The sequence below is a fragment of the Podarcis tiliguerta genome, assembly GCF_965153285.1.
Source record: "Podarcis tiliguerta genome assembly, chromosome: 18".
NCBI classification, from domain to species: Eukaryota; Metazoa; Chordata; class Lepidosauria; order Squamata; family Lacertidae; genus Podarcis; species Podarcis tiliguerta.
The window spans coordinates 7,360,409-7,384,106 of record NC_139551.1 but is presented as its reverse complement, the minus strand read 5'-3'; the positions used below and the strand labels follow the sequence as shown (position 1 = coordinate 7,384,106).

Sequence of the window (23,698 nt, the reverse complement as noted above, 5' to 3'; positions counted from 1 at the left end):
CGGCCGGCCAGCATCCCTGGAGGCAGCAGATCCGCTGGGAGAGCGGAGGGAGGCTCTTCAGCCTCTTCAACAGCGCCGCCCGCTTGCGGCCGCCCCGTCGGGGTCCCGGCGGCGACCACCAGCCCCAGAGCCTCTACCTCAGCATCGCCGCGCGCCCCCGCGGCGGAGCGCTCCGGACCGCGGCTCCCGGGCGCGTCCCGCGGGCCGGACCCGTCGCCCTCCAGGCCATCCGGGGCTTCCCCGGTTGGGGGGAAGAAGGCTCCGGGATGGAGGTACGCGCCGTCGAGGCCAGCCAGGGAGACGCGCTCTCCGGCGCGGACAGGGGTCCCCGAGGGCGCAATGACTCGGTCCCCGGGACCCCTTCTCCAAGCCGGCTGCAAGAGGAGCAGCAGCAGGTCACCCCAGGGGCAGCTCGAGGGAGCGGCCCGGCTGGTAGCTGGCCTCCGATGGGGGGCAACGAGATTCAGGGGGACCCGGTCCCCGAGGAAGAGGGATCGCAGACGGCCCCCAGCGCCTCGACCAGGGACGACCCGCGGAACCCCTTCCAGCGGTGGAATAGCATCTTCTACGACGTTTACCCCGGCGCCAGGCAGCGCCCCTCGACGGCAAGCACCCCCAACATGAGGCCGGGCTATGGGACCCGATTATTTCATCATGGTGAGCTGGTTGGGGGGTGATGGGGCATAGAGGACCGTTTAGTTCAGCAGGAATCTTTCTCCCAAAGTGGGACTCGAACTCAGGGCCCTGAGGTTAAGTGTCTCAGGATGACTATGGTTGTGGCGGGGGGGGCACTGGTGTGGGGGGCAGAGAGGAGTGAGAGAGCACCTGCTTTGCCGAAGGAAATTCCCCAAAGGAATCTCCGGGTAGGGCTGGGAGATGCTGCCTGCCTGGGAAACTCTAGAGAGTTGCTCTAGATGCTGCCAGTCCGTGCAGACAACACTAGGCTAAGTGGCCCAAAGTGCTGGCACAGCTGCCTGCACATCTGGGACCTGAGTTGATTGTACGTACATGCCACTGTTGTTTTCTTATATTTACCACTTTTCATTGCTTTATATAAAAAAAATTACAATTGTTTATATATATATATATATATATATATATATATATATATATATAACTGTTTTACATATACCATGATGTTGTAAACTGCTTTCGGATGTCAGTTTGTAAATCTTTAGGGAACTGGCTGTTTTTAATGAAATGGCTGGCGCTTTTCTTGTAATTATCTGATTTTCCATGTCTCAGCCCTTCAGTTATATATTGTTTGTATATATATATATATGGGTGTTATATATTGTTTGTAGGGGTGGCCAACTCCCAAGAGAGTGGCCAGGGATCTACCCCCTTTTGGGAGGTTCAAAGTTGATGAACTTTTTTTAGGAAGGAGGAAGGCCCGTTTTGGGGGTTCAGGGCAAAGTTGTTTAGCTTTTTTTAGGGGAGACGAAGTGGTTGAGTTCCTTTGGAGGGAGCCAATAATCTGCCAGTGATCTGCCACAGATGTCCAGTGATCTACCGGTAGATCACGAACTACCTGTTGGACATGCCTGGAAGGGACTGGTTTTAATGGTTGTAGCTTGCAGGATTTTCTCTTGTAGAGTAACACATACCATGGACAATACGGATTGATATAAAAGTTAGAGAATGGAAGAATATGCAGTTGTAAATGTTCAAAATGAGACTCCATGGAAGGGGGTGGAGGGGAAGTCCCGAGATTTGGAGGAATCTCTGCATATGGATATAAAGTTAAAGGTAAAGGGACCCCTGACCATTAGGTCCAGTCGTGACCGACTCTGCGGTTGCGGCGCTCATCTCGCTTTACTGGCCAAGGGAGCCGGCGTACAGCTTCCGGGTCATGTGGCCAGCAGGACTGAGCCGCTTCTAGTGAACCAGAGCAGCGCACGGAAACGCTGTTTACCTTCCCGCCTATTTATCTACCTGCACTTTGATGTGCTTTCGAACTGCTAGGTTGGCAGGAGCAGGGACTGAGCAACGGGAGCTCACCCCGTCACTGCGGGGATTCGAACCGCCGACCTTCTGATCAGCAAGTCCTAGGCTCTGTGGTTTAACCCACAGCACCACCCACATATGGATATATATTTGGATTATTATAACTTTGTATTTGTAAAGACAAATAAAAATTTTCGCAAGAAAAAAAAGTTAATGGTTGTAAATAGATAGATGATAGATAGATAGATAGATAGATAGATAGATAGATAGATAGATAGATAGATGATAGATAGATGATAGAGATAGATAGATAGATAGATAGATAGATAGATAGATAGATAGATAGATGATTGATAGATAGATAGATAGATAGATAGATGATAGAGATAGATGATAGATAGATAGATAGATAGATAGATAGATAGATAGATAGATAGATATAGATGATAGATAGATAGATAGATAGATAGATAGATAGATAGATAGATAGATATAGATAGATAGAGATGATAGATAGATAGATAGATAGATAGATAGATAGATAGATAGATAGATAGATGATAGATAGAGATAGATAGATAGATAGATAGATAGATAGATAGATAGATAGATGATAGATAGATAGATATAGATAGATAGATAGATAGATGATAGATAGATAGATAGATGATAGATAGATAGATAGATAGATAGATGATAGATAGATAGATAGATAGATAGATAGATAGATAGATAGATAGATAGATAGATATAGATAGAAAGATGATAGATAGATAGTTCTTCATTGTTGTAACCTGCCCTGGGACTTTATGGTAAAGGGCAATAAATCTAACCTGTTTAGATGTCTTCAAATTACAAGAAAGGAGACTAAAACATCAGGAACAATTTTCTGATGGTTAAGAGTTGTTTGGCAGTGGAACAGTCTCCCACGGGAGATTGTGGACTCTCCATCCTTGGAAGTTTTCAAGCAGGGGTGATTTCGCTGAGATTCCTGCATTGCGGGGGGGGGGGGGGGTGTTGGACTAGATGAGCCTTGGTGTCCCTTCCAACGCTACAATTCTAGGGTCGCAGCATGTGACCTTTCACCATTGCCCTATCCAGTTCTGGGTTGTCTACACTGACTTGCTGCAGAGTTCCAGGCAGGGCTGTCTGGAGACGCGAAGGCTCACACCTGAGATTTTGGGCATGCAATGCATGTTTTTTCCTGCCCGGCCTGGGTTCCAGGTGTTCAGTCTGTGTGTGTCACAAGATGGCTGGGAGATCGCCTGCTCTTGATGGGGTTACACTTCCTATGGAGGAGCAGGTTCGTGGCCTGGGGGTCCTCCTAGATCCTTTGCGCTCGCCAGTGGCGTAGCCTGGGGGGTGCAGGGGGGGCCGGCCGCACCGGGCGCAACATCTGGGGAGGGCGCGCTCGCACTCGCAGCTCTCTGCCCCTACCTGGCTCGCTCACTCTCTCTCACTGCAGTGCTGGCTGTGCGAATCCGAACCGAGCCGCCGGGTCGCCGCCCACTGTGGAGGGGAGGGTGCCAGGCGTGCGGTGCGGAGAGAGAGCGAGGGACTATCTGGGGGAGGGACAGTGCAGCGGGGGCGGGGCGCAAATTACTTGCCTTGCCCCGGGTGCTGACAACCCACGCTACGCCACTGGCGCTCGCTCGAGGCTCCGGTGGCCTCAGTGGCCCAGAGTGCCTTCCATCAGCTTTGGCTGGTGGCCCAGTAATAATAATAATAATAATAATAATAATAATAATAATAATAATAATCTTATTTATACCCCGCCCCTCCCAGTTCAGAAAAAAATATGCCCCTATCTGGACAGGGAGAGCCTAACTCAGGCATGCCCAAAGTCTGTTTCTTTTTTTATATATATAATTAATTTTTATTCATTTTCCAATATACATTTTATCCAAATTTATCATTCGCCTTGTACATAAATATCTTTTGGACTTCCCTCAACCTATTTGACAATTCTCCATATTATCACTGCCTCTCACATTTCTTAATTTTATGTTGCACTTTACCTCTCTTAATTTTAACCTGTTTTTCAAACAACATTTCAATCAATCTTTTTCACAAAGCTTCTTGAAAGCCAGCAAGCGTTAGTTGCTCCTCACATACATTTTCGATATATTCTGTAAATTTATTCCAGTCCTCGGAAAATCTCTGATCGCGTTGGTTCCTTATTTTCCCAGTCAATTTGTCCATCTCTGCATATTCCGTCAACTTCCTCCTCCATTCTTCCTTGGTCGGCATTTCTTCCTGCTTCCATGCCCAAAGTCTGTTTCAGGGGCCTAATCCTGTCCTCCGGTCGGTTCAATCTGGCCCCTGTGGCAGGTAAAATCCCCCCAAAACTTTTCAATCCTTAAAAAAAGCTCAAGAACTTCAACCCTAAAAAAAAGCTCAACAACTTAAATCAGCCCTCACGACCCTTCACTTCATCAAATCTGGCCCTCTTTGAAAAAAGTTTGGACACCACTGGCCTAACTACTGTCTATGTTCTGCTAACCTCAAGGTTAGATTACTGCAACGCGTTATACATAGGGCCTCCTTTGAAGACGGTTCGTAAACTTCAGCCGGTGCAGAATTCAGTGGTCAGAATTCAGGCAAGGCGGTTTAAGCACATTACACCGATCCTGGTCCGACTGCACTGGCTACCAATGAGTTTCCGGGCCCAATTCAAAGTCCTGGTTTTGAGCAATAAAGCCTTAAATGGCGCCGGATCACAATACCTCAAAGACCACCTCTTTCCATATGATCCTACCCGAACCCCGAGATCATCTTCTGAGGCCGTGTGCCTCCTCCCCGAGAGGTTCAGGGGGTGGCAACACAATAACAGGGCCTTCTCTGCAGTGGCTCCCCATCTGCGGAATGCTCTCCCCAGGGAAGTTTGCCTGGCACCTTCATTATACACCTTTAGGCGACCAGGCAAAAACATTCCTTTTTAGCCAGGACTTTGGTTGATCTTATTGACATCCAACACCCTTTTAGAATGTGGCTTTTGGAGGGTGGGGTTATTGGGTTACTGCTCTTTCTTTGATTTTATATGTTGTGGTCTTGTTATAAACCGCCCTGAGACCTCTGGGTATAGGGCGGTGTATGTTGAATTTAAAGGTAAAGGGACCCCTGACCGTTAGGTCCAGTCGCGGACGACTCTGGGGTTGCGGCGTACAGCTTCCGGGTCATGTGGCCAGCAGGACTAAGCAGGACTAACGCCGTTTACCCGGAAATGCCATTTACCTTCCCGCTGGAGCGGTACCTATTTATCTACTTGCACTTTGACGTGCTTTCGAACTGCTAGGTTGGCAGGAGCAGGGACTGAGCAACAGGAGCTCACCCTGTTGCAGGGATTTGAACCGCCGACTGGCAAGCCCTAGGCTCTGTGGTTTAACCCACAGCGGGTGGCACTGTGGGTTAAAGCCTCAGCGCCTAGGGCTTGCCGATCGAAAGGTCGGCGGTTCGAATCCCTGCGGCGGGGTGCGCTCCCGTTGTTCGGTCCCAGCGCCTGCCAACCTAGCAGTTCGAAAGCACCCCCGGGTGCAAGTAGATAAATAGGGACCGCTTACTAGAGGGAAGGTAAACGGCGTTTCCGTGTGCGGCTCTGGCTCGCCAGAGCAGCGATGTCACGCTGGCCACGTGACCCGGAAGTGTCTCCGGACAGCACTGGCCCCCGGCCTCTTGAGTGAGATGGGCGCACAACCCTAGAGTCTGTCAAGACTGGCCCGTATGGGCAGGGGTACCTTTACCTTTCTTACTTATGTTGAATTTTATTATTATTATTATTATTATTATTATTATTATTATTATTATTATTATTTTACTCCCAACACTCAATAGAGCCCAAATCTGAGCTGCTGGCTCTGCTTAGGAGTCTTCCTGACCTTCCCGTGTCGTCTCCTCCCTCCTAGGGCTCCCGGATTTGATTCCCGATCCGTACTTCATCGAAGCAGGCACCTACATCCAACGGGTCCAGCTGTACGCCTTGAAATGTGCCGCGGAGGAGAATTGCCTGGCAAGGTAGAGAGGAACGTACCTTCGCATTTACGTCTTGGGTGCATTTTGGGTGAAGGCAGTGAGTTTGCATGGTGCAATTACCATATTTTTCGCTCTATAAGACGCACCAGAACACAAGACGCCCCTAGTTTTTGGAGGAGGAAAACATGAAAGAAAATATTCTGAATCTCAGAAGCCAGAACAACAAGAGGGATCGCTGCGCAGTGAAAGCAGCGATCCCTCTTGCTGTTCTGGCTTCTGGGATAGCTGCGCAGCCTGCATTCGCTCCATAAGACGCACACATTTTCCTTTACTTTTTAGGAGGGAAAAAGTGAGTCTTATAGAGCAAAAAATACGGTATTATTAATTTTTCAAAAATGGGCAAAGAACCATTGCAAGAGGGGGGGGGTTGTTTGCAAGGGATATAGCACAATAGGGCCTTCTCCTCTCATGGTGCAATCCAGACCACGAAAGCCAGTGTCTGTTTTCATCTTGCGGGTTTACGATTCCTTGCGCTTTGTTTTCCCCAGTGGAATTCCCTCAGAAGCTGGAAGATTTTCCATCCTTGGAGGGGTTTTTTAGCAGAGGCTATCTGGCCTTCTGGTCGACGGGACGCGGGTGGCGCTGTGGGTTAAACCACTGAGCCTTGGGCTTGCCAACCAGAAGGTCGGCGGTTCGAATCCCCGCGACGGGGTGAGCTCCCGTTGCTCGGTCCCTGCTCCTGCCAACCTAGCAGTTCGAAAGCACAAAAAGTGCAAGTAGATAAATAGGTACCACTCCGGCGGGAAGGTAAACGGCGTTTCCGTGCGCTGCTCTGGTTCGCCAGAAGCGGCTTAGTCCTGCTGGCCACATGACCCGGAAGCTGTATGCCGGCTCCCTCGGCCAATAAAGCGAGATGAGCGCCGCAAGTCTAGAGTCGGTCACGACTGGACCTAATGGTCAGGGGTCCTTTACCTTTATCTGGCCATCTGCAACTGATGCTTCAGTTGAGATGCCATCATTTCAGGAGGTTGGGCCCTCAAGGTCCCAACCAACTCTATAATTCTATGATTTTTATTTTAGTTCCCTAGTTGTTTAGAGTTGAGTCACTGTCCAAACTCAAGCGGACTTCATCCTCCTTGAGGGCAAAGTTGTCCAAAGTGTATTCAACACAATTTTCACAGGGGTATGATGGCCGCCTCTTTCCATACGAACCTACCTCCTAGCTGTCAACTTTTCCCTTTTCTTGCGAGGAATCCTATTCGGAATAAGGGAATTACCCTTTAAAAAAGGGAAACGTTGACAGCTATGACCTACCCAGATCCTGAGATAATCTTCTGCGGCCCTTTTTCGTGTGTCTCCTCCTCGAGAGGTCCAGAGAGTGGCAACATGAGAACGGGGCCTTCTCTGCAGTGGCTCCCCATCTGTGGAAGGCTCTCCCCCCAGAGAAGTTCGCCTGGTGCCTTCATTATACACCTTTCAACTAAGCCAGGCAAAAACATTCCTTTTAACCAGGCCTTTGGTTTTTGATTGACATCCTTTTAAAATGTGAGGTTTTAGGTTGTTGTTGTTTTTTTATTTTGATTGAATATTTTGTGGTTTTATATTTTGATTTTGTTCTGTGGACCGCCCTGAGACATCCAGATATAGGGTGGTATGTAAATTCAATTATTAATAATAATACAGTGGTACTTCTGGTTACGTACTTAATTCGTTCCGGAGGTCCATTCTTAACCTGAAACTGTTCTTAACCTGAAGCACCGCTTTAGCTAGTGGGGCCTCCCGCTGCTGCCGCGCCGCCACTGTGCGATTTCTGTTCTCATCCTGAAGCAAAGTTCTTAACCCAAGGTACTATTTCTGGGTTAGTGGAGTCTGTAACCTGAAGCGTCTGTAAGCCGAGGTACCACTGTAATAAGAAAGGTACTTAGTAGTCCTGGAAGAAGCAGAAGACTGGAGAACTGGATTTTTTTTTTTTTTTTTAAGGTAATAGATTTTATTTGCGTAGCCGACAGGCCATAGCATCAAAGGACAAACACCAACAAAAATACATTACAGATATAGTTACCATAAAATCTTGTGACCTATTAAAACCCTAGGTAAATTAATAATCTCAGTACTTAAAACTTGGCAGAAGTAATAAAATAATAATAATAAAACATAAGGATAATAATAGGCGAGGAATCCGGGTGACGACACTGGTATCATTCAGATAACAGCTCTCAGTCTCATTGCTCTCTCGATAAATTTGGCAACCTTCTCTGTTGTCGAGCTGTTCTGGTCGGCTAGGAGGGAGAACAATTTGGCTTCGCAAGAGCGGCCAGGGATGGCAGATAGGAGCGGCGTAATGGTCTCGTCCCTGAGATCTTTATATAGGGAGCAAGACAAGGGATCGTGTGACACCGTCTCTACATAGCCAGCTCCACAGGGGCAGAGCCGGTTCTCGAATGGAATTTCTTGATATCTACCTTCAAGAACAGGGAGAAAAGCCTCAGAGCCTAGGGCTTGCCGATCGAAAGGTCGGCGGTTCGAATCCCCGCGGCGGGGTGCGCTCCCGTTGTTTGGTCCCAGCGCCTGCCAACCTAGCAGTTCGAAAGCACTCCCGGGTGCAAGTAGATAAATAGGGACCGCTTACTAGCGGGAAGGTAAACAGCGTTTCCGTGTGCGGCTCTGGCTCGCCAGAGCAGCGATGTCACGCTGGCCACGTGACCTGGAAGTGTCTCCGGACAGCGCTGGCCCCCGGCCTCTTGAGCGAGATGGGCGCGCAACCCTAGAGTCTGTCAAGACTGGCCCGTACGGGCAGGGGTACCTTTACCTTTACCTTTACCTTCAAGAACAGCTGAGGGTAACATATTTAGTCTGGCCAGTGTAAAGGCCCGCCTGAGTTTTGGAATGGTTAAGGTAGACAAATAAGGTGCCCGAAAATCAAAGTGGGAGGGGGGCAGATAAGCATACCTGGAGAACTGGCTTCACACTTTACATAATTAGCAAAGGATTGGCTCCAGGGACACTGGCCCAGGGAGGCCAGGATTTAACAATGGCTCGTGCAATCCCAGTTCCCCACCATCAGCTTGTTTCTGGGGGTGTAAAGGTAAAGGGACCCCTGACCATTAGGTCCAGTCATGACCGACTCTGGGTTTGCGGCGCTCATCTCGCTTTACTGGCCGAGGGAACCGGCGTACAGCTTCCGGGTCATGTGGCCAGCAGGACTAAGCCGCTTCTGGCGAACCAGAGCAGCGCACGGAAACGCCGTTTACCTTCCCGCCGGAGCGGTACCTATTTATCTACTTGCACTTTGACGTGTTTTCGAACTGCTAGGTTGGCAGGAGCAGGGACTGAGCAATGGGAGCTCACCCCGTCCTTGCGGGGATTCGAACCACTGCTGCAGGTCTGTTCTGTTGCAGTTGGGCAAGGAAGGCAGCGTGAGGGTTAAGGCGCCTGTAGCCATTGGGCAGCACCCTGGAACAGCAAACGGTCCTTTTCTGCTTATTGATTCTAGCTGGAAAAATGCAAAAAAAAATATTGGTGGGGAGGGTAGAATGAAATGACTCCGTTTCCTGTAAACACCCAAACAAACAAAGCTGTTCTCCCAGGACTGGGGATGCCAAAGGGTCAAGCCTTTGCTTGTTTGCTCACTCCGTCCATGAATGGCCTCTTCTTTCCCTCCTCACCTTCCCTCGCCCTCCTGAATAGACTCCAAAAATAGCTTTCTTTAGAGCTCTGAAGCTTTGTTATGCTAGCGCAAGTATACTCCCCCTGCCAGCTGTGGAGAATTCCCAACCAGTGGAAAAGTTTCTAGTCGGGCATCCGAACTTCTGTCTGCATCGGGGAAGGGCGTAGCTCAGAAGGAGTAATAATAATAATAATAATAATAATAATAATAATTTATTATTTGTACCACGCCCATCTGGCTGGGTTTCCCCAGCCCCATCTGTTGGGACAGGATAAAGGGTTAAGGTAAAGGGACCATTAGGTCCAGTCGTGACCGACTCTGGGGTTGCAGCGCTCATCTCGCTTTATTGGCCAAGGGAGCCGGCGTACAGCTTCCGGGTCATGGGGCCAGCATGACTAAGCCGCTTCTGGCGAACCAGAGCAGCGCACGAAAACACTGTTTACCTTCCCGCTGGAGCGGTACCTATTTATCTACTTGCACTTTGACGTGTTTTCGAACTGCTAGGTTGGCAGGAGCAGGGACCGAGCAACAGGAGCTCACTCCATGGCGGGGATTCGAACCGCTGACCTTCCGATCGACAAGTCCTAGGCTCTGTGGTCTAACCCACAGCGCCACCCGCGTCCCTTGAATCCTTGTTGGGACAGGATACTGGCATCCAACTTGGCTCCTCCATCATCCATGGCCTCTTCTTTCCTGCAGATCTGCCTACCAGCCAGGGCTGAGCAACATCAGCTACCGGGTCCTCCTTCGCTTCCCGCAGAGGGTGAAGAACCAAGGCACGGCTGACTTCCTCCCTGTCAAACCATACCATGCTTGGGAGTGGCACAGCTGCCACAAGTGAGTAAGCCAAGCCAAGCCAAGCCAAGGTGGTCAGCTGGGGCAGAACTCTCTCTTCTGCATTTCTGTCCCCAGTAGATATCCAATAGATGTTGAAAAGTAGGACCTCAACAGCTATCCCCACTCACGTTTCCCAGGGACTGCATGCCCTCCATGTAGGATGCAACATAAGCAGTCAAGCACAACACTTCCTGTTTGCCCAGAGTGGACACACAAGGGGATGTTGGTCCACTTCCTGGTGACTTCCTGTCACACCTGTCTGGAGCATCCTCCCCCTGCGTGTGACCAGGTAGATGGGTGTGACCCTGGGAGACCCCATAAAAGGGCTGGTCCCTCCTCCTCCTGGTTCCTCCTCCTCCTCCTCCTCCTCCTCCTGGTTCTTCCTCCTGGTTCCTCTTCCTCCTCCTGGTTCCTCCTCCTGGTTGTTGTTCCTCCTCCTGGTTGTTCCTCCTCCTCCTCCTCTCCCTCTTCCTCTTCTTCACTTTATTCCATCTTGATTTTCCTTTGCTGTCTGCTGGCTCTCAGCCAGCAGCACATGGGCTCAGTCCCCCTATGGGATGAACCCGCTCTCTCTTCTGTAGCTACAAGCTAAAGCCTGCCTTCAGGATCATACTGCAAACTGAATGTAAGTAAACTTCTTATTACTTTTCAGAGAGGACTGTTGTGTCTTTATTCTTTTTATGATACAACAAAAGGGATTTACCAGGAACAAATCCAATTTGGACAAGCCAGACTGGATTGCTTAATTTAAAAGATTCTAATGAATCTACCAACTAGTTTCCTGCAATATACAGGGGAATGTACTCTGCTACCAGCTCACTAGTGTGAGTGAGGAAGGATAATATTTAATCAATATATCCTGTCCTGCTATCCACGACATTCCCATACTCCAAGTGTCCCGATTTTCCAGAAATGCTTGTAAACCGATAAGAACATTGGCAGAATTGTTGTAATAACCTGCAGTTTTATATGGTTGGAGTAGATGACTAAATGAGCAAAATAAGTTAATTTAGAATATGCATTCAGGTAGGTAGCCGTGTTGGTCTGAAGCAGTCGAAATAAATTTAAAAATTAAAAAAAATTGTACAGTAAGCACCTTGTTTAGTCGATTAGTTGTGTCCGACTCTTTGTGACCCCCTAGACCAGAGCACGCCAGGCATTCCTGTCTTCCACTGCTTCCCACAGTTTGGTCAAACTCATGCTGGTAGCTTCAAGAACACTGTCCCACCATCTTGTCCTCTGTCACCCCCTTCTCCTTCTGCCCTCCATCTTTCCCAACATCCGGGTCTTTTCCAGGGAGTCTTCTCTTCTCATGAGGTGGCCAAAGTCTTGGAGCCTCAGCTTCACGATCTGTCCTTCCAGTGAGCACTCAGGGCTGATTTCCTTCAGAATGGAGAGGTTTGATCTTCTTGCAGTCCATGGGACTCTCAAGAGTCTCCTCCAGCACCATAATTCAAAAGCATCCGTTCTTCAGCGATCAGCCTTCTTTATGGTCCAGCTCTCACTTCCATACATCCCTACTGGGAAAACCATGGCTTTAACTATACGGACCTTTGCCGGCAAGGTGATGTCTCTACTTTTTAGGATGCTGTCTAGGTTTGTCATTACTTCCTTAGAGACCAACTAATATGTAGAAGATGCTTAAAACAAATTTAAGGAGCCGCAGAAAGAGGGGGAAGGAAATGTTCAAACGATTGTAAAATCAGTGAAATGAATAAACCTGAAAAGTATTTTTAAAAATTTAAAACAAAAAACAAGAGTGTGGAGAAAGCTTTCCTCTATCGCTGCAGATTAAAAATAATGTTAATAAGGAAACCCGGACCTTTGTCTTTTAGCCATTATCACAGCATGGAAGCCTTTAGTAACTATGACCTGCTGGATGCTGTCACACACAAGAAGGTGGCAGAAGGACACAAGGCCAGCTTCTGCCTGGAGGATACGACGTGCGACGCAGGAGTCCGGCGACGATACGCTTGCACGGCTCACACTCAGGTGAGGGGCGAAGAGACGCCGGGACAGCAGGGTTCCCCACCCCCTTTTTTACCAGCCTCTGCTCCTCTGCCTTTGTTCTGCTTGCCTTCCCCTGCCAGTTCCCTTGTTGATCCGCAGACAGGGCACTTTTCTCCTTGCCAGTCTTGGTGCTGACCTTGAAAGCCCTAAACAGCTTCAGTCCACTATTGTTACGGTAAAATCTGGGTGCGAGGCTGCTCTGCCACCCAGCTCGTCGGACTAAGTCCGCGGGTCCCTGCGGAGGACAATGAGCTCAGCCGGAGACAGGAGCAAACTGCAGAAGATCCAAGTTTATTGCGCAACAGGTTCAAGACGAGATTGAACCGTGAGGAAGGGGTGACATGAACTTTTGAAACTTCCCTCCGTGTCCCAGAATACAGTGCAAAATACATCCCAGTTACATCATGAATACATTAAGAAGAGGTTGGGTTACACAGGATTAACATATGGAGGAGGGAGGGGGGAATATGCAGAGCTGGAGATATGCGCAGATAAGCACATCCTGAGTCCAGGTGATGAGAATACAATGGTCCATGTATGAATAGTCTGCCACCTGGCATTGCCCAGAGGAAAGGCTTGGCAGAGTGATTTGACAGGATTAGGGTCTTAACACCTTGCTTGAGGGATTATGGAGGACAGGGGAGGTGTCATGGAGTCCTAGAGAAATTGAGCAAATTGGCACATTGATTTTCTATGAATTTTATAGATTTTAGTCCCTTTCGACATTGACAATTGGAAATAAATGGATCTAATGTAGCGAAGAAGGAGGTGAAGAAGACATGCCCCCCCCCCTTCCGTATCAACTATATATGAAGGAGCGCCTCCACCCCCATCGTTCCGCCCGGACACTGAGGTCCAGCTCCAAGGGCCTTCTAGAGATTCCCTCACTGCGAGAAGCCAGGTTACAGAGAACCAAGCAGAGGGCCTTCTCGGTGGTGGCACCCGCCCTGTGGAACGCCCTCCCATCAGATGTCAAAGAGAAAAACAACTACCAGACTTTTAGAAGACATTTGAAGGCAGCCCTGTTTAGGGAAGCTTTTAATGTTTAACAGACTACTGTGTTTTAATACTTCGTTGGAAGCCGCCCAGAGTGGCTGGGGAAACCCAGCCAGATGGGCAGGGTATAAATAATAAAATACAGTGGTGCCCCGCAAGACGAATGCCTCGCAAGACGGAAAACCCGCTAGACGAAAGGGTTTTCCATTTTTCGATGCGCTTCGCAGGACGAATTTCCCTATGGGCTTGCTTCGCAAGACGAAAATGTCTTGCGAGTCTTGAGATTTTTTTTCGCTCCCCACCCCCTTTTTCTAAGGCACTAAACTGCTAACAGCCTTTTAGCAGCTAATCCGCTAATCCCTTAAGCCTTTAATAGTCGCTAATAGCGCTAATCCGCTAATAGGGTTGCTTCGCAAGACGAAAAAACCGCTAGACGAAGAGACTCGCGGAACGAGTTAATTTCGTCTTGCGAGGCTGTATTATTATTATGTATTATTATTATTATTAGACACTTGGCCACTTAAATCAAAGCTGGCAATCAAAGCTAAAGCTATGGCATATTAGAAGCACCAGGGCAAGACAGGGCAAGACAGGTTTTTATGGCCATTTCCACCTTGAGCTCATGCGGGGGATATGAATGTGATAAATAACATAAACTTTAGTGGCAGCTCTTAAAATTACGGAGACAAAAGGAGCCAGCCGGTCTCATAGAAAGGGATGCCAGTTGGAAAATGCTGTACAAACCATGTTCAGAGAAGTATTCTGTACAAAAGAAATACTCAGAGCAATGTGATGTTGTCTTCCTTTTTTTAAAAAAAATAAATTTTATTAAGTATAAATTAAAAAACATACATATTTACAACAAAAGAAAATACAAAAGGGGGAAAAATACATATACCGTATTTTTCGCTCTATAAGACGCACCAGACCACAAGACGCACCTAGTTTTTGGAGGAGGAAAACAAGAAAAAAATATTCTGAATCTCAGAAGCCAGAACAGCAAGAGGGATCGCTGCGCAGCGAAAGCAGCAATCCCTCTTGCTGTTCTGGCTTCTGGGATAGCTGCGCAGCCTGCATTCGTTCCATAAGACGCACACACATTTCCCCTTACTTTTTAGGAGGGAAAAAGTGAGTCTTATAGAGCAAAAAATACGGTAACCAAGGAAAAAAATTAGAGAATACTTTGTCTCTTTTCAGTTATTTATACCTCTAAAAAATGCTATTCACAATAAAGGAGTGAAATGAAAGATAAGCTATCAGAAAAAAGGAAGAAGAACAACAAAAAAAGAAGTAAAAGAAAAAGATCATAGGTGAAAATTTTTAAAAGTAGATAAGTATTCACTATACATAGCTGTTTCCCATCTACCGGTATATTTATATTCAATTGTATAATTTCATCTTGTCCTTATCTACCTTAAATAAAGTGGTGGTTTTTTTAAAAAAAGACTTCCACCCAGTGGCGTAGCGTGGGTTGTCAGCACCCGGGGCAAGGCAAGTAATTTGCGCCCCCTAACCCGTGGATTTGCGCCCCCTAACCTGTGGATTTGCGCCCCCTAACCCCCAGATGTTGCGCTCGGTGTGGCCGGGCCCCCCTGCACCCCCCACGCTACGCCACTGCTTCCACCGTTTGCCTCACGCGTTTTTAATAATCCGTTCGTCAGATCCTCTGTTCTTCATGTGATGTTGTCTTTCATTCAGGGTCTGAGTCCCGGCTGCTATGACACATATGATGCTCACATTGACTGCCAGTGGATCGACATTACAGACGTGCCCCCTGGGAATTATATTCTCAAGGTATGGTTGGCTGAAAAGCTCAAACTGGCAGAGGAATGGGCGTGGGCATGAGGAGTCATCCGGGAACACAGGGGCATTTTGCCTTGCCAGTATAACGGACGTGGGTGGCGCTGTGGTCTAAACCACTGAGCCTCTTGGGCTTGCCGATCGGAAGGTCGGTGGTTCGAATCTCTGCAACGGAGTGAGCTCCCGTTGCTCAGTCCCTGCTCCTGCCAACCTAGCAGTTCGAAAGCACGCCTGTGCAAGTAGATGAATAGGTACCACTCCGGCGGGAAGGTTAACAGCTTTTCTGTGCGTTGCTCTGGTTTGCCAGAAGCAGCTTAGTCCTACTGGCCACATGACCTGGAAGCTGTACGCTGGCTCCCTCGGCCAATAAAGCGAGATGAACGCCGCAACCCCAGAGTCGTCTGCGACTGGAACAAACGGTCAGGGGTCCCTTTACCTTTTAAGGAGGATAAAGCTCTCAACAGAAACCACAGGAGAGGAGGACGTGGCTCTTGTGCAGGGGTAGGCAACCTAAGGCCCGTGGGCCGGATGTGGCCCAATCGCCTTCTCAGTCTCACAGATTCATGCAGTTAATGATAATAATAATAGATGGGATGCGGGTGGTGCTGTGGTCTAAACCACTGAGCCTCTTGGGCTTGCCAATCAGAAGGTCAGCAGTTCAAATCCCTGCGACGCGGTGAGTTCATGTTACTCTATCCCAGCTCCTGCCAACCTAGCACTTCGAAAGCACGCCAGTGCAAGTAGATAAATAGGTAACACTGTGGCGGGAAGGTAAACGGCGTTTCCGTGCACTCTGGTTTCCGTCACGGTGTCCCATTGCGCCAGAAGCGGTTTAGTCCTGCTGGCCACATGACTCAGAAAGATGTCTGTTGACAAATGCCAGCTCCCTTGGCCTGAAAGCGAGATGAGCGCCGCAACCCCATAGTTGCCTTTGACTGGACTTAAGCATCCTTTACCTTTATTTTATATTTGAAAGCCATATGTGGTGGGATTGCAGTAAAGTGAAAGGCTTCTGGGAATTAATTTACAATGAGCTTTAAAAAATGTTTAAGTATACTTTTTTTAAAAAAAACCCGAAGCCTTTCTACTGGGACCAGTTGGAAAAGATGATAAAAAGAAAGATAAAAATCTATTCCTGTATGCCACGACAGCAGCAAGGACTATGTTGGCCCAGAATTGGAAAACAGAAGTAATACCAACTATTACTGAATGGCAGGTTAAAATGATAAATTATGCAGAACTGGCTAGAATATTGGGGAGAATAAAAGATCAGGATGAACGGAAGTTTTATGAAAATTGGAGTAAATACTTGGATTATATAAGAGATAACTGTAAATCTTTAAAGACACGCAGGATTTGATTAACTTCAACAGCTTACGATCAAATAGATAAATGTATAAAATACGTGACATAATGAAAATATATGATACTTACCGAAGGGGAGGGACCCGGGTGGCGCTGTGGGTAAAAGCCTCAGCGCCTAGGGCTTGCCAATCGAAAGGTCGGCGGTTCGAATCCCTGCAGCGGGGTGCGCTCCCATTGCTCGGTCCCAGCACCTGCCAACCTAGCAGTTCGAAAGCACCCCTGGGTGCAAGTAGATAAATAGGGACCTCTTACTAGCGGGAAGGTAAACGGCGTTTCCGTGTGCGGCTCTGGCTCGCCAGAGCAGCGATGTCACGCTGGCCACGTGACCCGGAAGTGTCTGCGGACAGCGCTGGCTCCCGGCCTATAGAGTGAGATGGGCACACAACCCTAGAGTCTGTCAAGACTGGCCCGTACGGGCAGGGGTAACTTTACCTTTACCTACCGAAGGGGAGGAAGGAAGTCCAAAGCTCAATGGAGCTAATGAGATGTATTAATACAATGAATGTATTGGAATGTTTGTTTGATGAAAACTAATAAAAATTTAAGTTGGAAAAAAAATTTATATTTGAGAGCCTAGAATTCTTGTAACCAGCCTTTCCTGGTGAAGAAGAAGAGGAAAAACAAGCCTTATTATGATTAGAGCTTGCAACAGTTAAGGACACCGCCTGATTTTAGGAGAGGAAACAGTGGGGTGGAACTTGACTGTATTGTTCTTACCCCATTTTCAAGGTGACCGTTAATCCGGACTTCTTGGTGCCCGAGTCAGACTTCACAAACAATGCTGCCAGGTGTGATGTAATATACACAGGGACGCATGCCACCGCAAGGAACTGCAAGATCACCAGGTACCGTGAGGGAAGAGTGATTTGTAGCACTCAACTGGGGCCCCTAGAGTCATCTAGTCCAACCCCCCTTCAGAGCAGGGACAGTTTCCCTGCCTCCGTTAGGTGAAAAGAGAGGCCTGTAATGATGTCGTCAGCACATCGTAAAGAGCATTTTTCTCTCCAGGCAGCCATGTCTTTCCGCAATGCTGTTGTTGTTCAGTCGTTTAGTCGTGTCCGCCTCTTCGTGACACCCTGGACCAGAGCACGCCAGGCACTCCTGTCTTCCACTGCCTCCCACAGTTTGGTCAAACTCATGTTGCTAGCTTCGAGAACACTGTCCCACCATCTCGTCCTCTGTCGTCCCCTTCTCCTTGCGCCCTCCATCTTTCCCAACATCAGGGTCTTTTCCAGGGAGTCTTCTCTTCTCATGAGATGGCCAAAGTATTGGAGCCTCAGCTTCAGGATCTGTCCTTCCAGTGAGCACTCAGGGCTGATTTCCTTCAGAATGGAGAGGTTTGATCTTCTTGCAGTCCATGGGACTCTCAAGAGTCTCCTCCAGCACCAGAATTCAATAGCATCCATTCTTTGGTGATCAGCCTTCTTTATGGTCCAGCTCTCACTTCCATACATCACTACTGGGAATACCATGGCACAAGGAGAAGGGGATAACAGAGGACGAGGTGGTGGGACAGTGTTTCGTGAAGCTACCAGCATGAGTTTGACCAAACTGCAGGAGGCAATGGAAGACAGGAGGAAGACAGCTATTATTATTATTATTAACAGCAGGACCCGCAAAGGGGAGGCGGAAAGTCCTTGGAATCTTGTTCTCATGTTGTATATTCAGTATATGACTGTAAAGTTTTAATCTGAAAAGCCAAATAAATAATTTTTTCTAAAGAAAAGAAAAAACACGTTCGTGAATTGACGTTATGACTCAACTGCGATTTCTTTCCTTTCCCACCCTCTGCAGCAACTAAACGGCGACCCGATCGCAGTGGAGCGAGACGGCTTCGTACCCCATTTCCCTCAAATGCTTCAAGCCATCTCTGCAACCCCGCAGGACCGAAGGAGACTCTGTGGCTCGAGACGCGTTTTAAAATTTGCCCTGCCCTCGCTTCCTATCCTGTCCCAGCTGCCGCCAGTATTAAGTTTTGTGCATTCGCTTTTAGGGAGACTGCTGATGTACTGACGCTAGCCTAGGACTTGCCGATCAGAAGGTCGGTGATTCGAATCCCCGCGACGGGGTGAGCTCCCGTTGCCCGGTCCCTGCTCCTTCCAACCTAGCAGTTCGAAAGCACGTCAAAGTGGAAGTAGATAAATAGGTACCACTCTGGTGGGAAGGTAAACGGTGTTTCCATGCGCTGCTCTGGTTCGCCAGAAGCTGCTTAGTCCTGCTGGCCACATGACCTGGAAGCTGTACACTGGCTCCCTCGGCCAATAAAGTGAGATGAGCGCTGCAACCCCAGAGTCGGCCACGATTGGACCCAGTGGTCCTTACCCAGACAGAGAGAATAGAAGAGGAGGGGGCTGCCTGAACCCACCCACCTCCCCTTTCCCAAGGCAGAGAAAGCCCACATTGCACAGAACGGTACCAAACGATAAAGAAATTTACACTAGGTCATTTTCTAGGTCCCAGCTCTACAGTTCTGCGGCTCGTAAGAAAACCTCCGAGAAAAACCACCAGCATCCTCCAGGGGTCAGCAAACTTTTTCAGCAGGGGGCCAGTCCACTGTCCCTCAGACCTTGTGGGGGGCTGGACTATTTTTTGGGGGGGGAATGAACAAATTCCTATGCCCCACAAATAACCCAGAGATGCATTTTAAATAAAAGGACACATTCTACTCAGGTAAAAACGTGCTGATTCCCGGACCGTCCGCGGGCCGGATTTAGAAGGCGATTGGGCTGGATCCGGCCCCTGGGCCTTAGTTGCCTACCCATGAATTCTAAGCCTTTCCCTGCCATAAATATGAGGTGCTTGTGTTATTTCAATGGTGCAGCAGGATTGAAGCCAGCATAGAGTGCAGCAGCCGTGTGCCCCAAATAAGTAAACCTGCAATTGCCACCAGCCATCTAGAGATGGAATTAGAAACCACGCAATAGGCACATCTCAGAGCCATGTCCGAACGGAAACACAGCACTCCTTCAAAAGCCACGCTCCTCTGAGCTTTGTGGCATGTCCTTCCAAGCAAACGATACGTACAAAAATTTACCTGTTCGGAAGAAATGTGCGTCGATTAGGCGAGACGGAGTACAAAGATGTATCCGGAGAAATTGGCTTAAAAAGTTGTCAGATTCCCATGAGGAGTTTTGTTTTCCCCTTCAGTGAAAATTGCAGCAGAAACGTGGAGGACTGGTTTTGTGATTGGAAAAATTAGAAACCTAAGAGAACCAAAACTGACCAATTCACTCATCCCTAGTGCCCATTGTCCTTTGGTCCAGCAGAAGGAAAACCTCGCATTTTCCCAGCTCGCCTTCATCCCTCCTTTATCCAGCCCTTTCCTTTTTGGCCTCTCCCCCTGGCAAAACACAAATGTTAAGCTTGATGCAAAGGGGCGACGGCACTGTCCGTGGGGGGCTTCTGTGCAAAGTGTATTGACGGTGCTGTAATACGTAAAAACAACAACTAGGGGCTGCAGCCCTGCTTGCTCTGTAGCCAAGCCCTCTGACCTTCCCGTTAATCCCGCTAAAGCTTCGCCTTACTACCCCACGCAACTACGAAACTCGCTTTTCACCTCCCCAGCCCTATCCCTGAACCGTGGCAGACTTTAGGCTTCCAAATTTCAGTCGTTTAGTCATGTCTTGACTCTTCGTGACCCCCTGGACCAGAGCACGCCAGGCACTCCTGTCTTCCACTGCCTCCCGCAGTTTGGTCAAACTCATGCTGGTAGCTTTGAGAACCTTGTCCAACCATCTCGTCCTCTGTCGTCCCCTTCTCCTTGAGCCTCAGCTTCAGGATCTGTCCTTCCAGTGAACACTCAGAGCTGATTTCTTTCTTTTTTTTTAAATAATTTTTATTAACAGGCCAATCATATCACATTGTTCAAATCACATTAATTCCAGATTATACAGCCAAATTTTAAAATTTTTTTTGGGGGGGTACCCATATATCAAGCTCCACACGAGTCCAAATTCCAGATGACTCCAGACATCACTTGTTTGCTGCTTTTGTTCGACAGTTCCATCCAGTTCGATTCGGATAGACGTTTATTACCTTCTTTCTCTTCTTGTTGTTATCATTTATTCCTTTCTTTGCGATCTCTGATAGTTTTCACAAACAGATTGAAAGATTTGGTGTCACTGTGTGGGTTTTGTAGTCTTCCAAACTCATATTATTCAAGAACAGCCTCTGTTAGATACTTCCATAAACAAAATTAATCTTCGGTCTGTCCATTATTATTCCTCAGGCTGGCTCGGTAAATCAAATAAATTAATTAGGGGGCTCTGTCAGGTCAAACTTGCATTCCAGCATTCCTTCTCTTTCGCACCGTCCTGATACTCCTCCCCCTTCTTCTTCTCCGACCGGCCTGTCTTGGCGAGACGCCATTTCTTTTTAACTGCGTCATAGAAATTTTCCTCCTTCTCACCATTCGATCTTCTCTTGTTGTGTTATATTTCCTCCCACACAAATCTTAAAGTTCTGTTTATGAATTGTTAGAACGTGACGATCTTATTTCTTCCTGGGGTGGAGGGTATTATTATCACATCATGCAAGGAAAATAGGAAAAGTTTTTCCCTCCACCCCCCCTTCATTCCAGCCATACATTCTCATAGTGGTAGTTCAGCCAAAGATTTACTTATCCATCCGTCACTCCCGGTCACAGAGATCCATTAGTCAGCAGTCCTTATCGTCGAGTTTCACTTGATATATGTGCTTCAGCCTTCAAAATCTATTATTTCCAATTATTTCCAATTATAATTCCAAGCTGAAGCAACCAGCACGCGCTGATTGGAATCGGCGTCGGGAAGATCTGACTCCACCGAGGGCTTGTGCCAAGTGTTCAGCACCCCCATCTCTCAAATCAGGGGGTGCATTGTAAACACCGCTGGCAGGGCAGCCCGCCCCATACCCTTGGGGAGGGAGGAAGGCTGCCTACTTCCCATAGCAGCCCCTTAATACCTCGTATGGGTCAGAGAGATGTTATTGTCAGCCATCTTCCAACGCGCCACCTAGTGGCCCCCCCTGATTTCCTTAAGAATGGATGCGTTTGATCTTCTTGCAGTCCATGGGAATCTCAAGAGTCTCCTCCATTCACCAGAATTCTCCAATACTTTGGCCACCTCATGAGAAGAGAAGACTCCCTGGAAAAGACCCTGATGTTGGGAAAGATGGAGGGCGCAAGGAGAAGACGGAGGACGAGATGGTGGGACAGTGTTCTCGAAGCCACCAGCATAGCATGAGTTTGACCAAACTGCGGGAGGCAGTGGAAGACAGGAGGGCCTGGCGTGCTCTGGTCCAGGGGGTCACGAAGAGTCGGACATGACTAATTGACTAAACCACAACAACAACAATAACAACATATCAGCTGGGTGTTGTTTTTCTGGCTCCCCCATGATTTCCCAGCTTTTCCCCTCGCCTGCCTCTGAGCTGCGACCTCCCTCAAACCCCCATTGTAAATCTATCCTGTCTTCCTCTTCCTCCTCCCTGGAAGGGGCAAGATGGGGGCAGGCGGTCTCCACCATTCCTCCTCTGCCCAGTCCCTGAAACCTGGCAACTGCCCTATAGCGGAAAGAGCTGCTGGAAGTGTGCTGTATGCTGTTTCTTGAACAGTTGCACTGACAGTCTCTGCTTCTTGTGTCTCAATCTGCATCCGAACCCAGCCTTGACAATTATGGAGCCATCGCCTAACCTGTTCTCTCAACCCCATTCCCATTCCCAACTTGCTCTCTCCATTTTTGCAACAACAACAAAAAACAACCTTCGCACCCCATTTTCTCCTTGACCCCTCCTTGCTTTTCTCAACTCTCCCTTGAACCCAGACCACAACCCTCTCCTGTTGCACAGCCACAGTACTGTATCTTTAAGCTGAACAGACTTTAAAGAGCCTAGCTGTCAGTTAGCTTGTTCTGTTAGAGAAGGTTAAGTTCATTGATGGATGTTGTACATAAATGGGTGTTCCCTTGTTAATAAAATGTCTCTTCGAAATTGCTACACTCAATCTGAAACTTCATGTTGAAGACCAGACATGGTTGTTGTTGTTTAGTCGCTTAGTCGTGTCCAACTCTTGGTGACCCCCTGGACCAGAGCACGCCAGGCACTCCTGTCTTCCACTGCCTCCCCCAGTTTGGTCAAACTCATGCTGGTAGCTTTGAGAACAGTGTCCCACCATCTCGTCCTCTGTCGTCCCCTTCTCCTTGCGCCCTCCATCTTTCCCAACATCAGGGTCTTCTCCAGGGAGTCTTCTCTTCTCATGAGGTGGCCAAAGTCTTGGAGCCTCAGCTTCAGGATCTGTCCTTCTAGTGAGTACTCAAGGCTGATTTCCTTCAGAATGGAGAGGTTTGATCTTCTTGCAGTCCATGGGACTCTCAAGAGTCTCCTCCAGCACCATGATTGGTACTAGACATGGTACCAGGAGTAAAATACACTGTGGGAAATTACCATGGGATAGTTGAGGGCTCCACATGCTTTATCTCTCTTACATAAGACAGCTGAGAAGTGGAAGTGGAAGAAGTTTAAAACAGACCATTTTTGTCCTTTCGGTGTTTCTCCCTTCTTGGTGCATTCAAACAAGAGCAGAGGGTTGAGTAAACCAGAGTAAACCCTTGGCCAATAAAGCGAGATGAGCGCCGCAACCCCACGACTGGACCCAACAGTCAGGGGTCCCTTTACCTTTTACGGCCCAAACCCTCAGCCTGTCACCTGCTGTGTTCTGTACTAAGCTTGGATCCTAGAACAATAGGCAGGTAGAATGCAACAACTGATTGGCCTGCAAGAGATGACCAATCAGGCTCCAGGAGGGAAGCGGAATCAGCCAATCAGATGGAACTCATTGTGTAAATAATGAATATAAAAGACTGGGGTTTGGAGCGGGGAATTCAATCACTGTTTTACAAGCTGCAATAAAGAGCATGAAATCACTGCAGGACTCGGAGTATATTTCATGGTGCCTCAGCGATCGCCCTTGGTGGTTAATAGGCCAGCCTCCCTGTACTCTGGCTCGCACTCTTTTCTTTTTCTTTTCTTTTTTAATGTATTTATTAAAAGTTTGATAGTTACAGAAACGAAAAAAAGAAAAAGAAAGAAAAAAGAACAATAAAGTTTTTAACAAACCATACATCAAAAATA

General features: G+C 48.1%; 1 protein-coding gene across 1 annotated transcript; it reads left to right on the top strand.

Annotated features, from left to right (window-relative positions):
- Positions 1–294: 294 nt before the first annotated feature.
- LOC310668514 (protein-lysine 6-oxidase-like) lies at positions 295–20,201 on the top strand. Its single transcript, XM_083421894.1, has 7 exons — positions 295–657; positions 5,850–5,958; positions 10,283–10,420; positions 12,256–12,412; positions 15,125–15,220; positions 17,321–17,436; positions 18,386–20,201. Exons 1-7 carry the CDS (start codon positions 447–449, stop codon positions 18,390–18,392), a joined length of 834 nt encoding a protein of 277 aa, XP_083278020.1. The 5' UTR covers positions 295–446; the 3' UTR covers positions 18,393–20,201.
- The last annotated feature ends 3,497 nt before the right edge of the window (positions 20,202–23,698 follow it).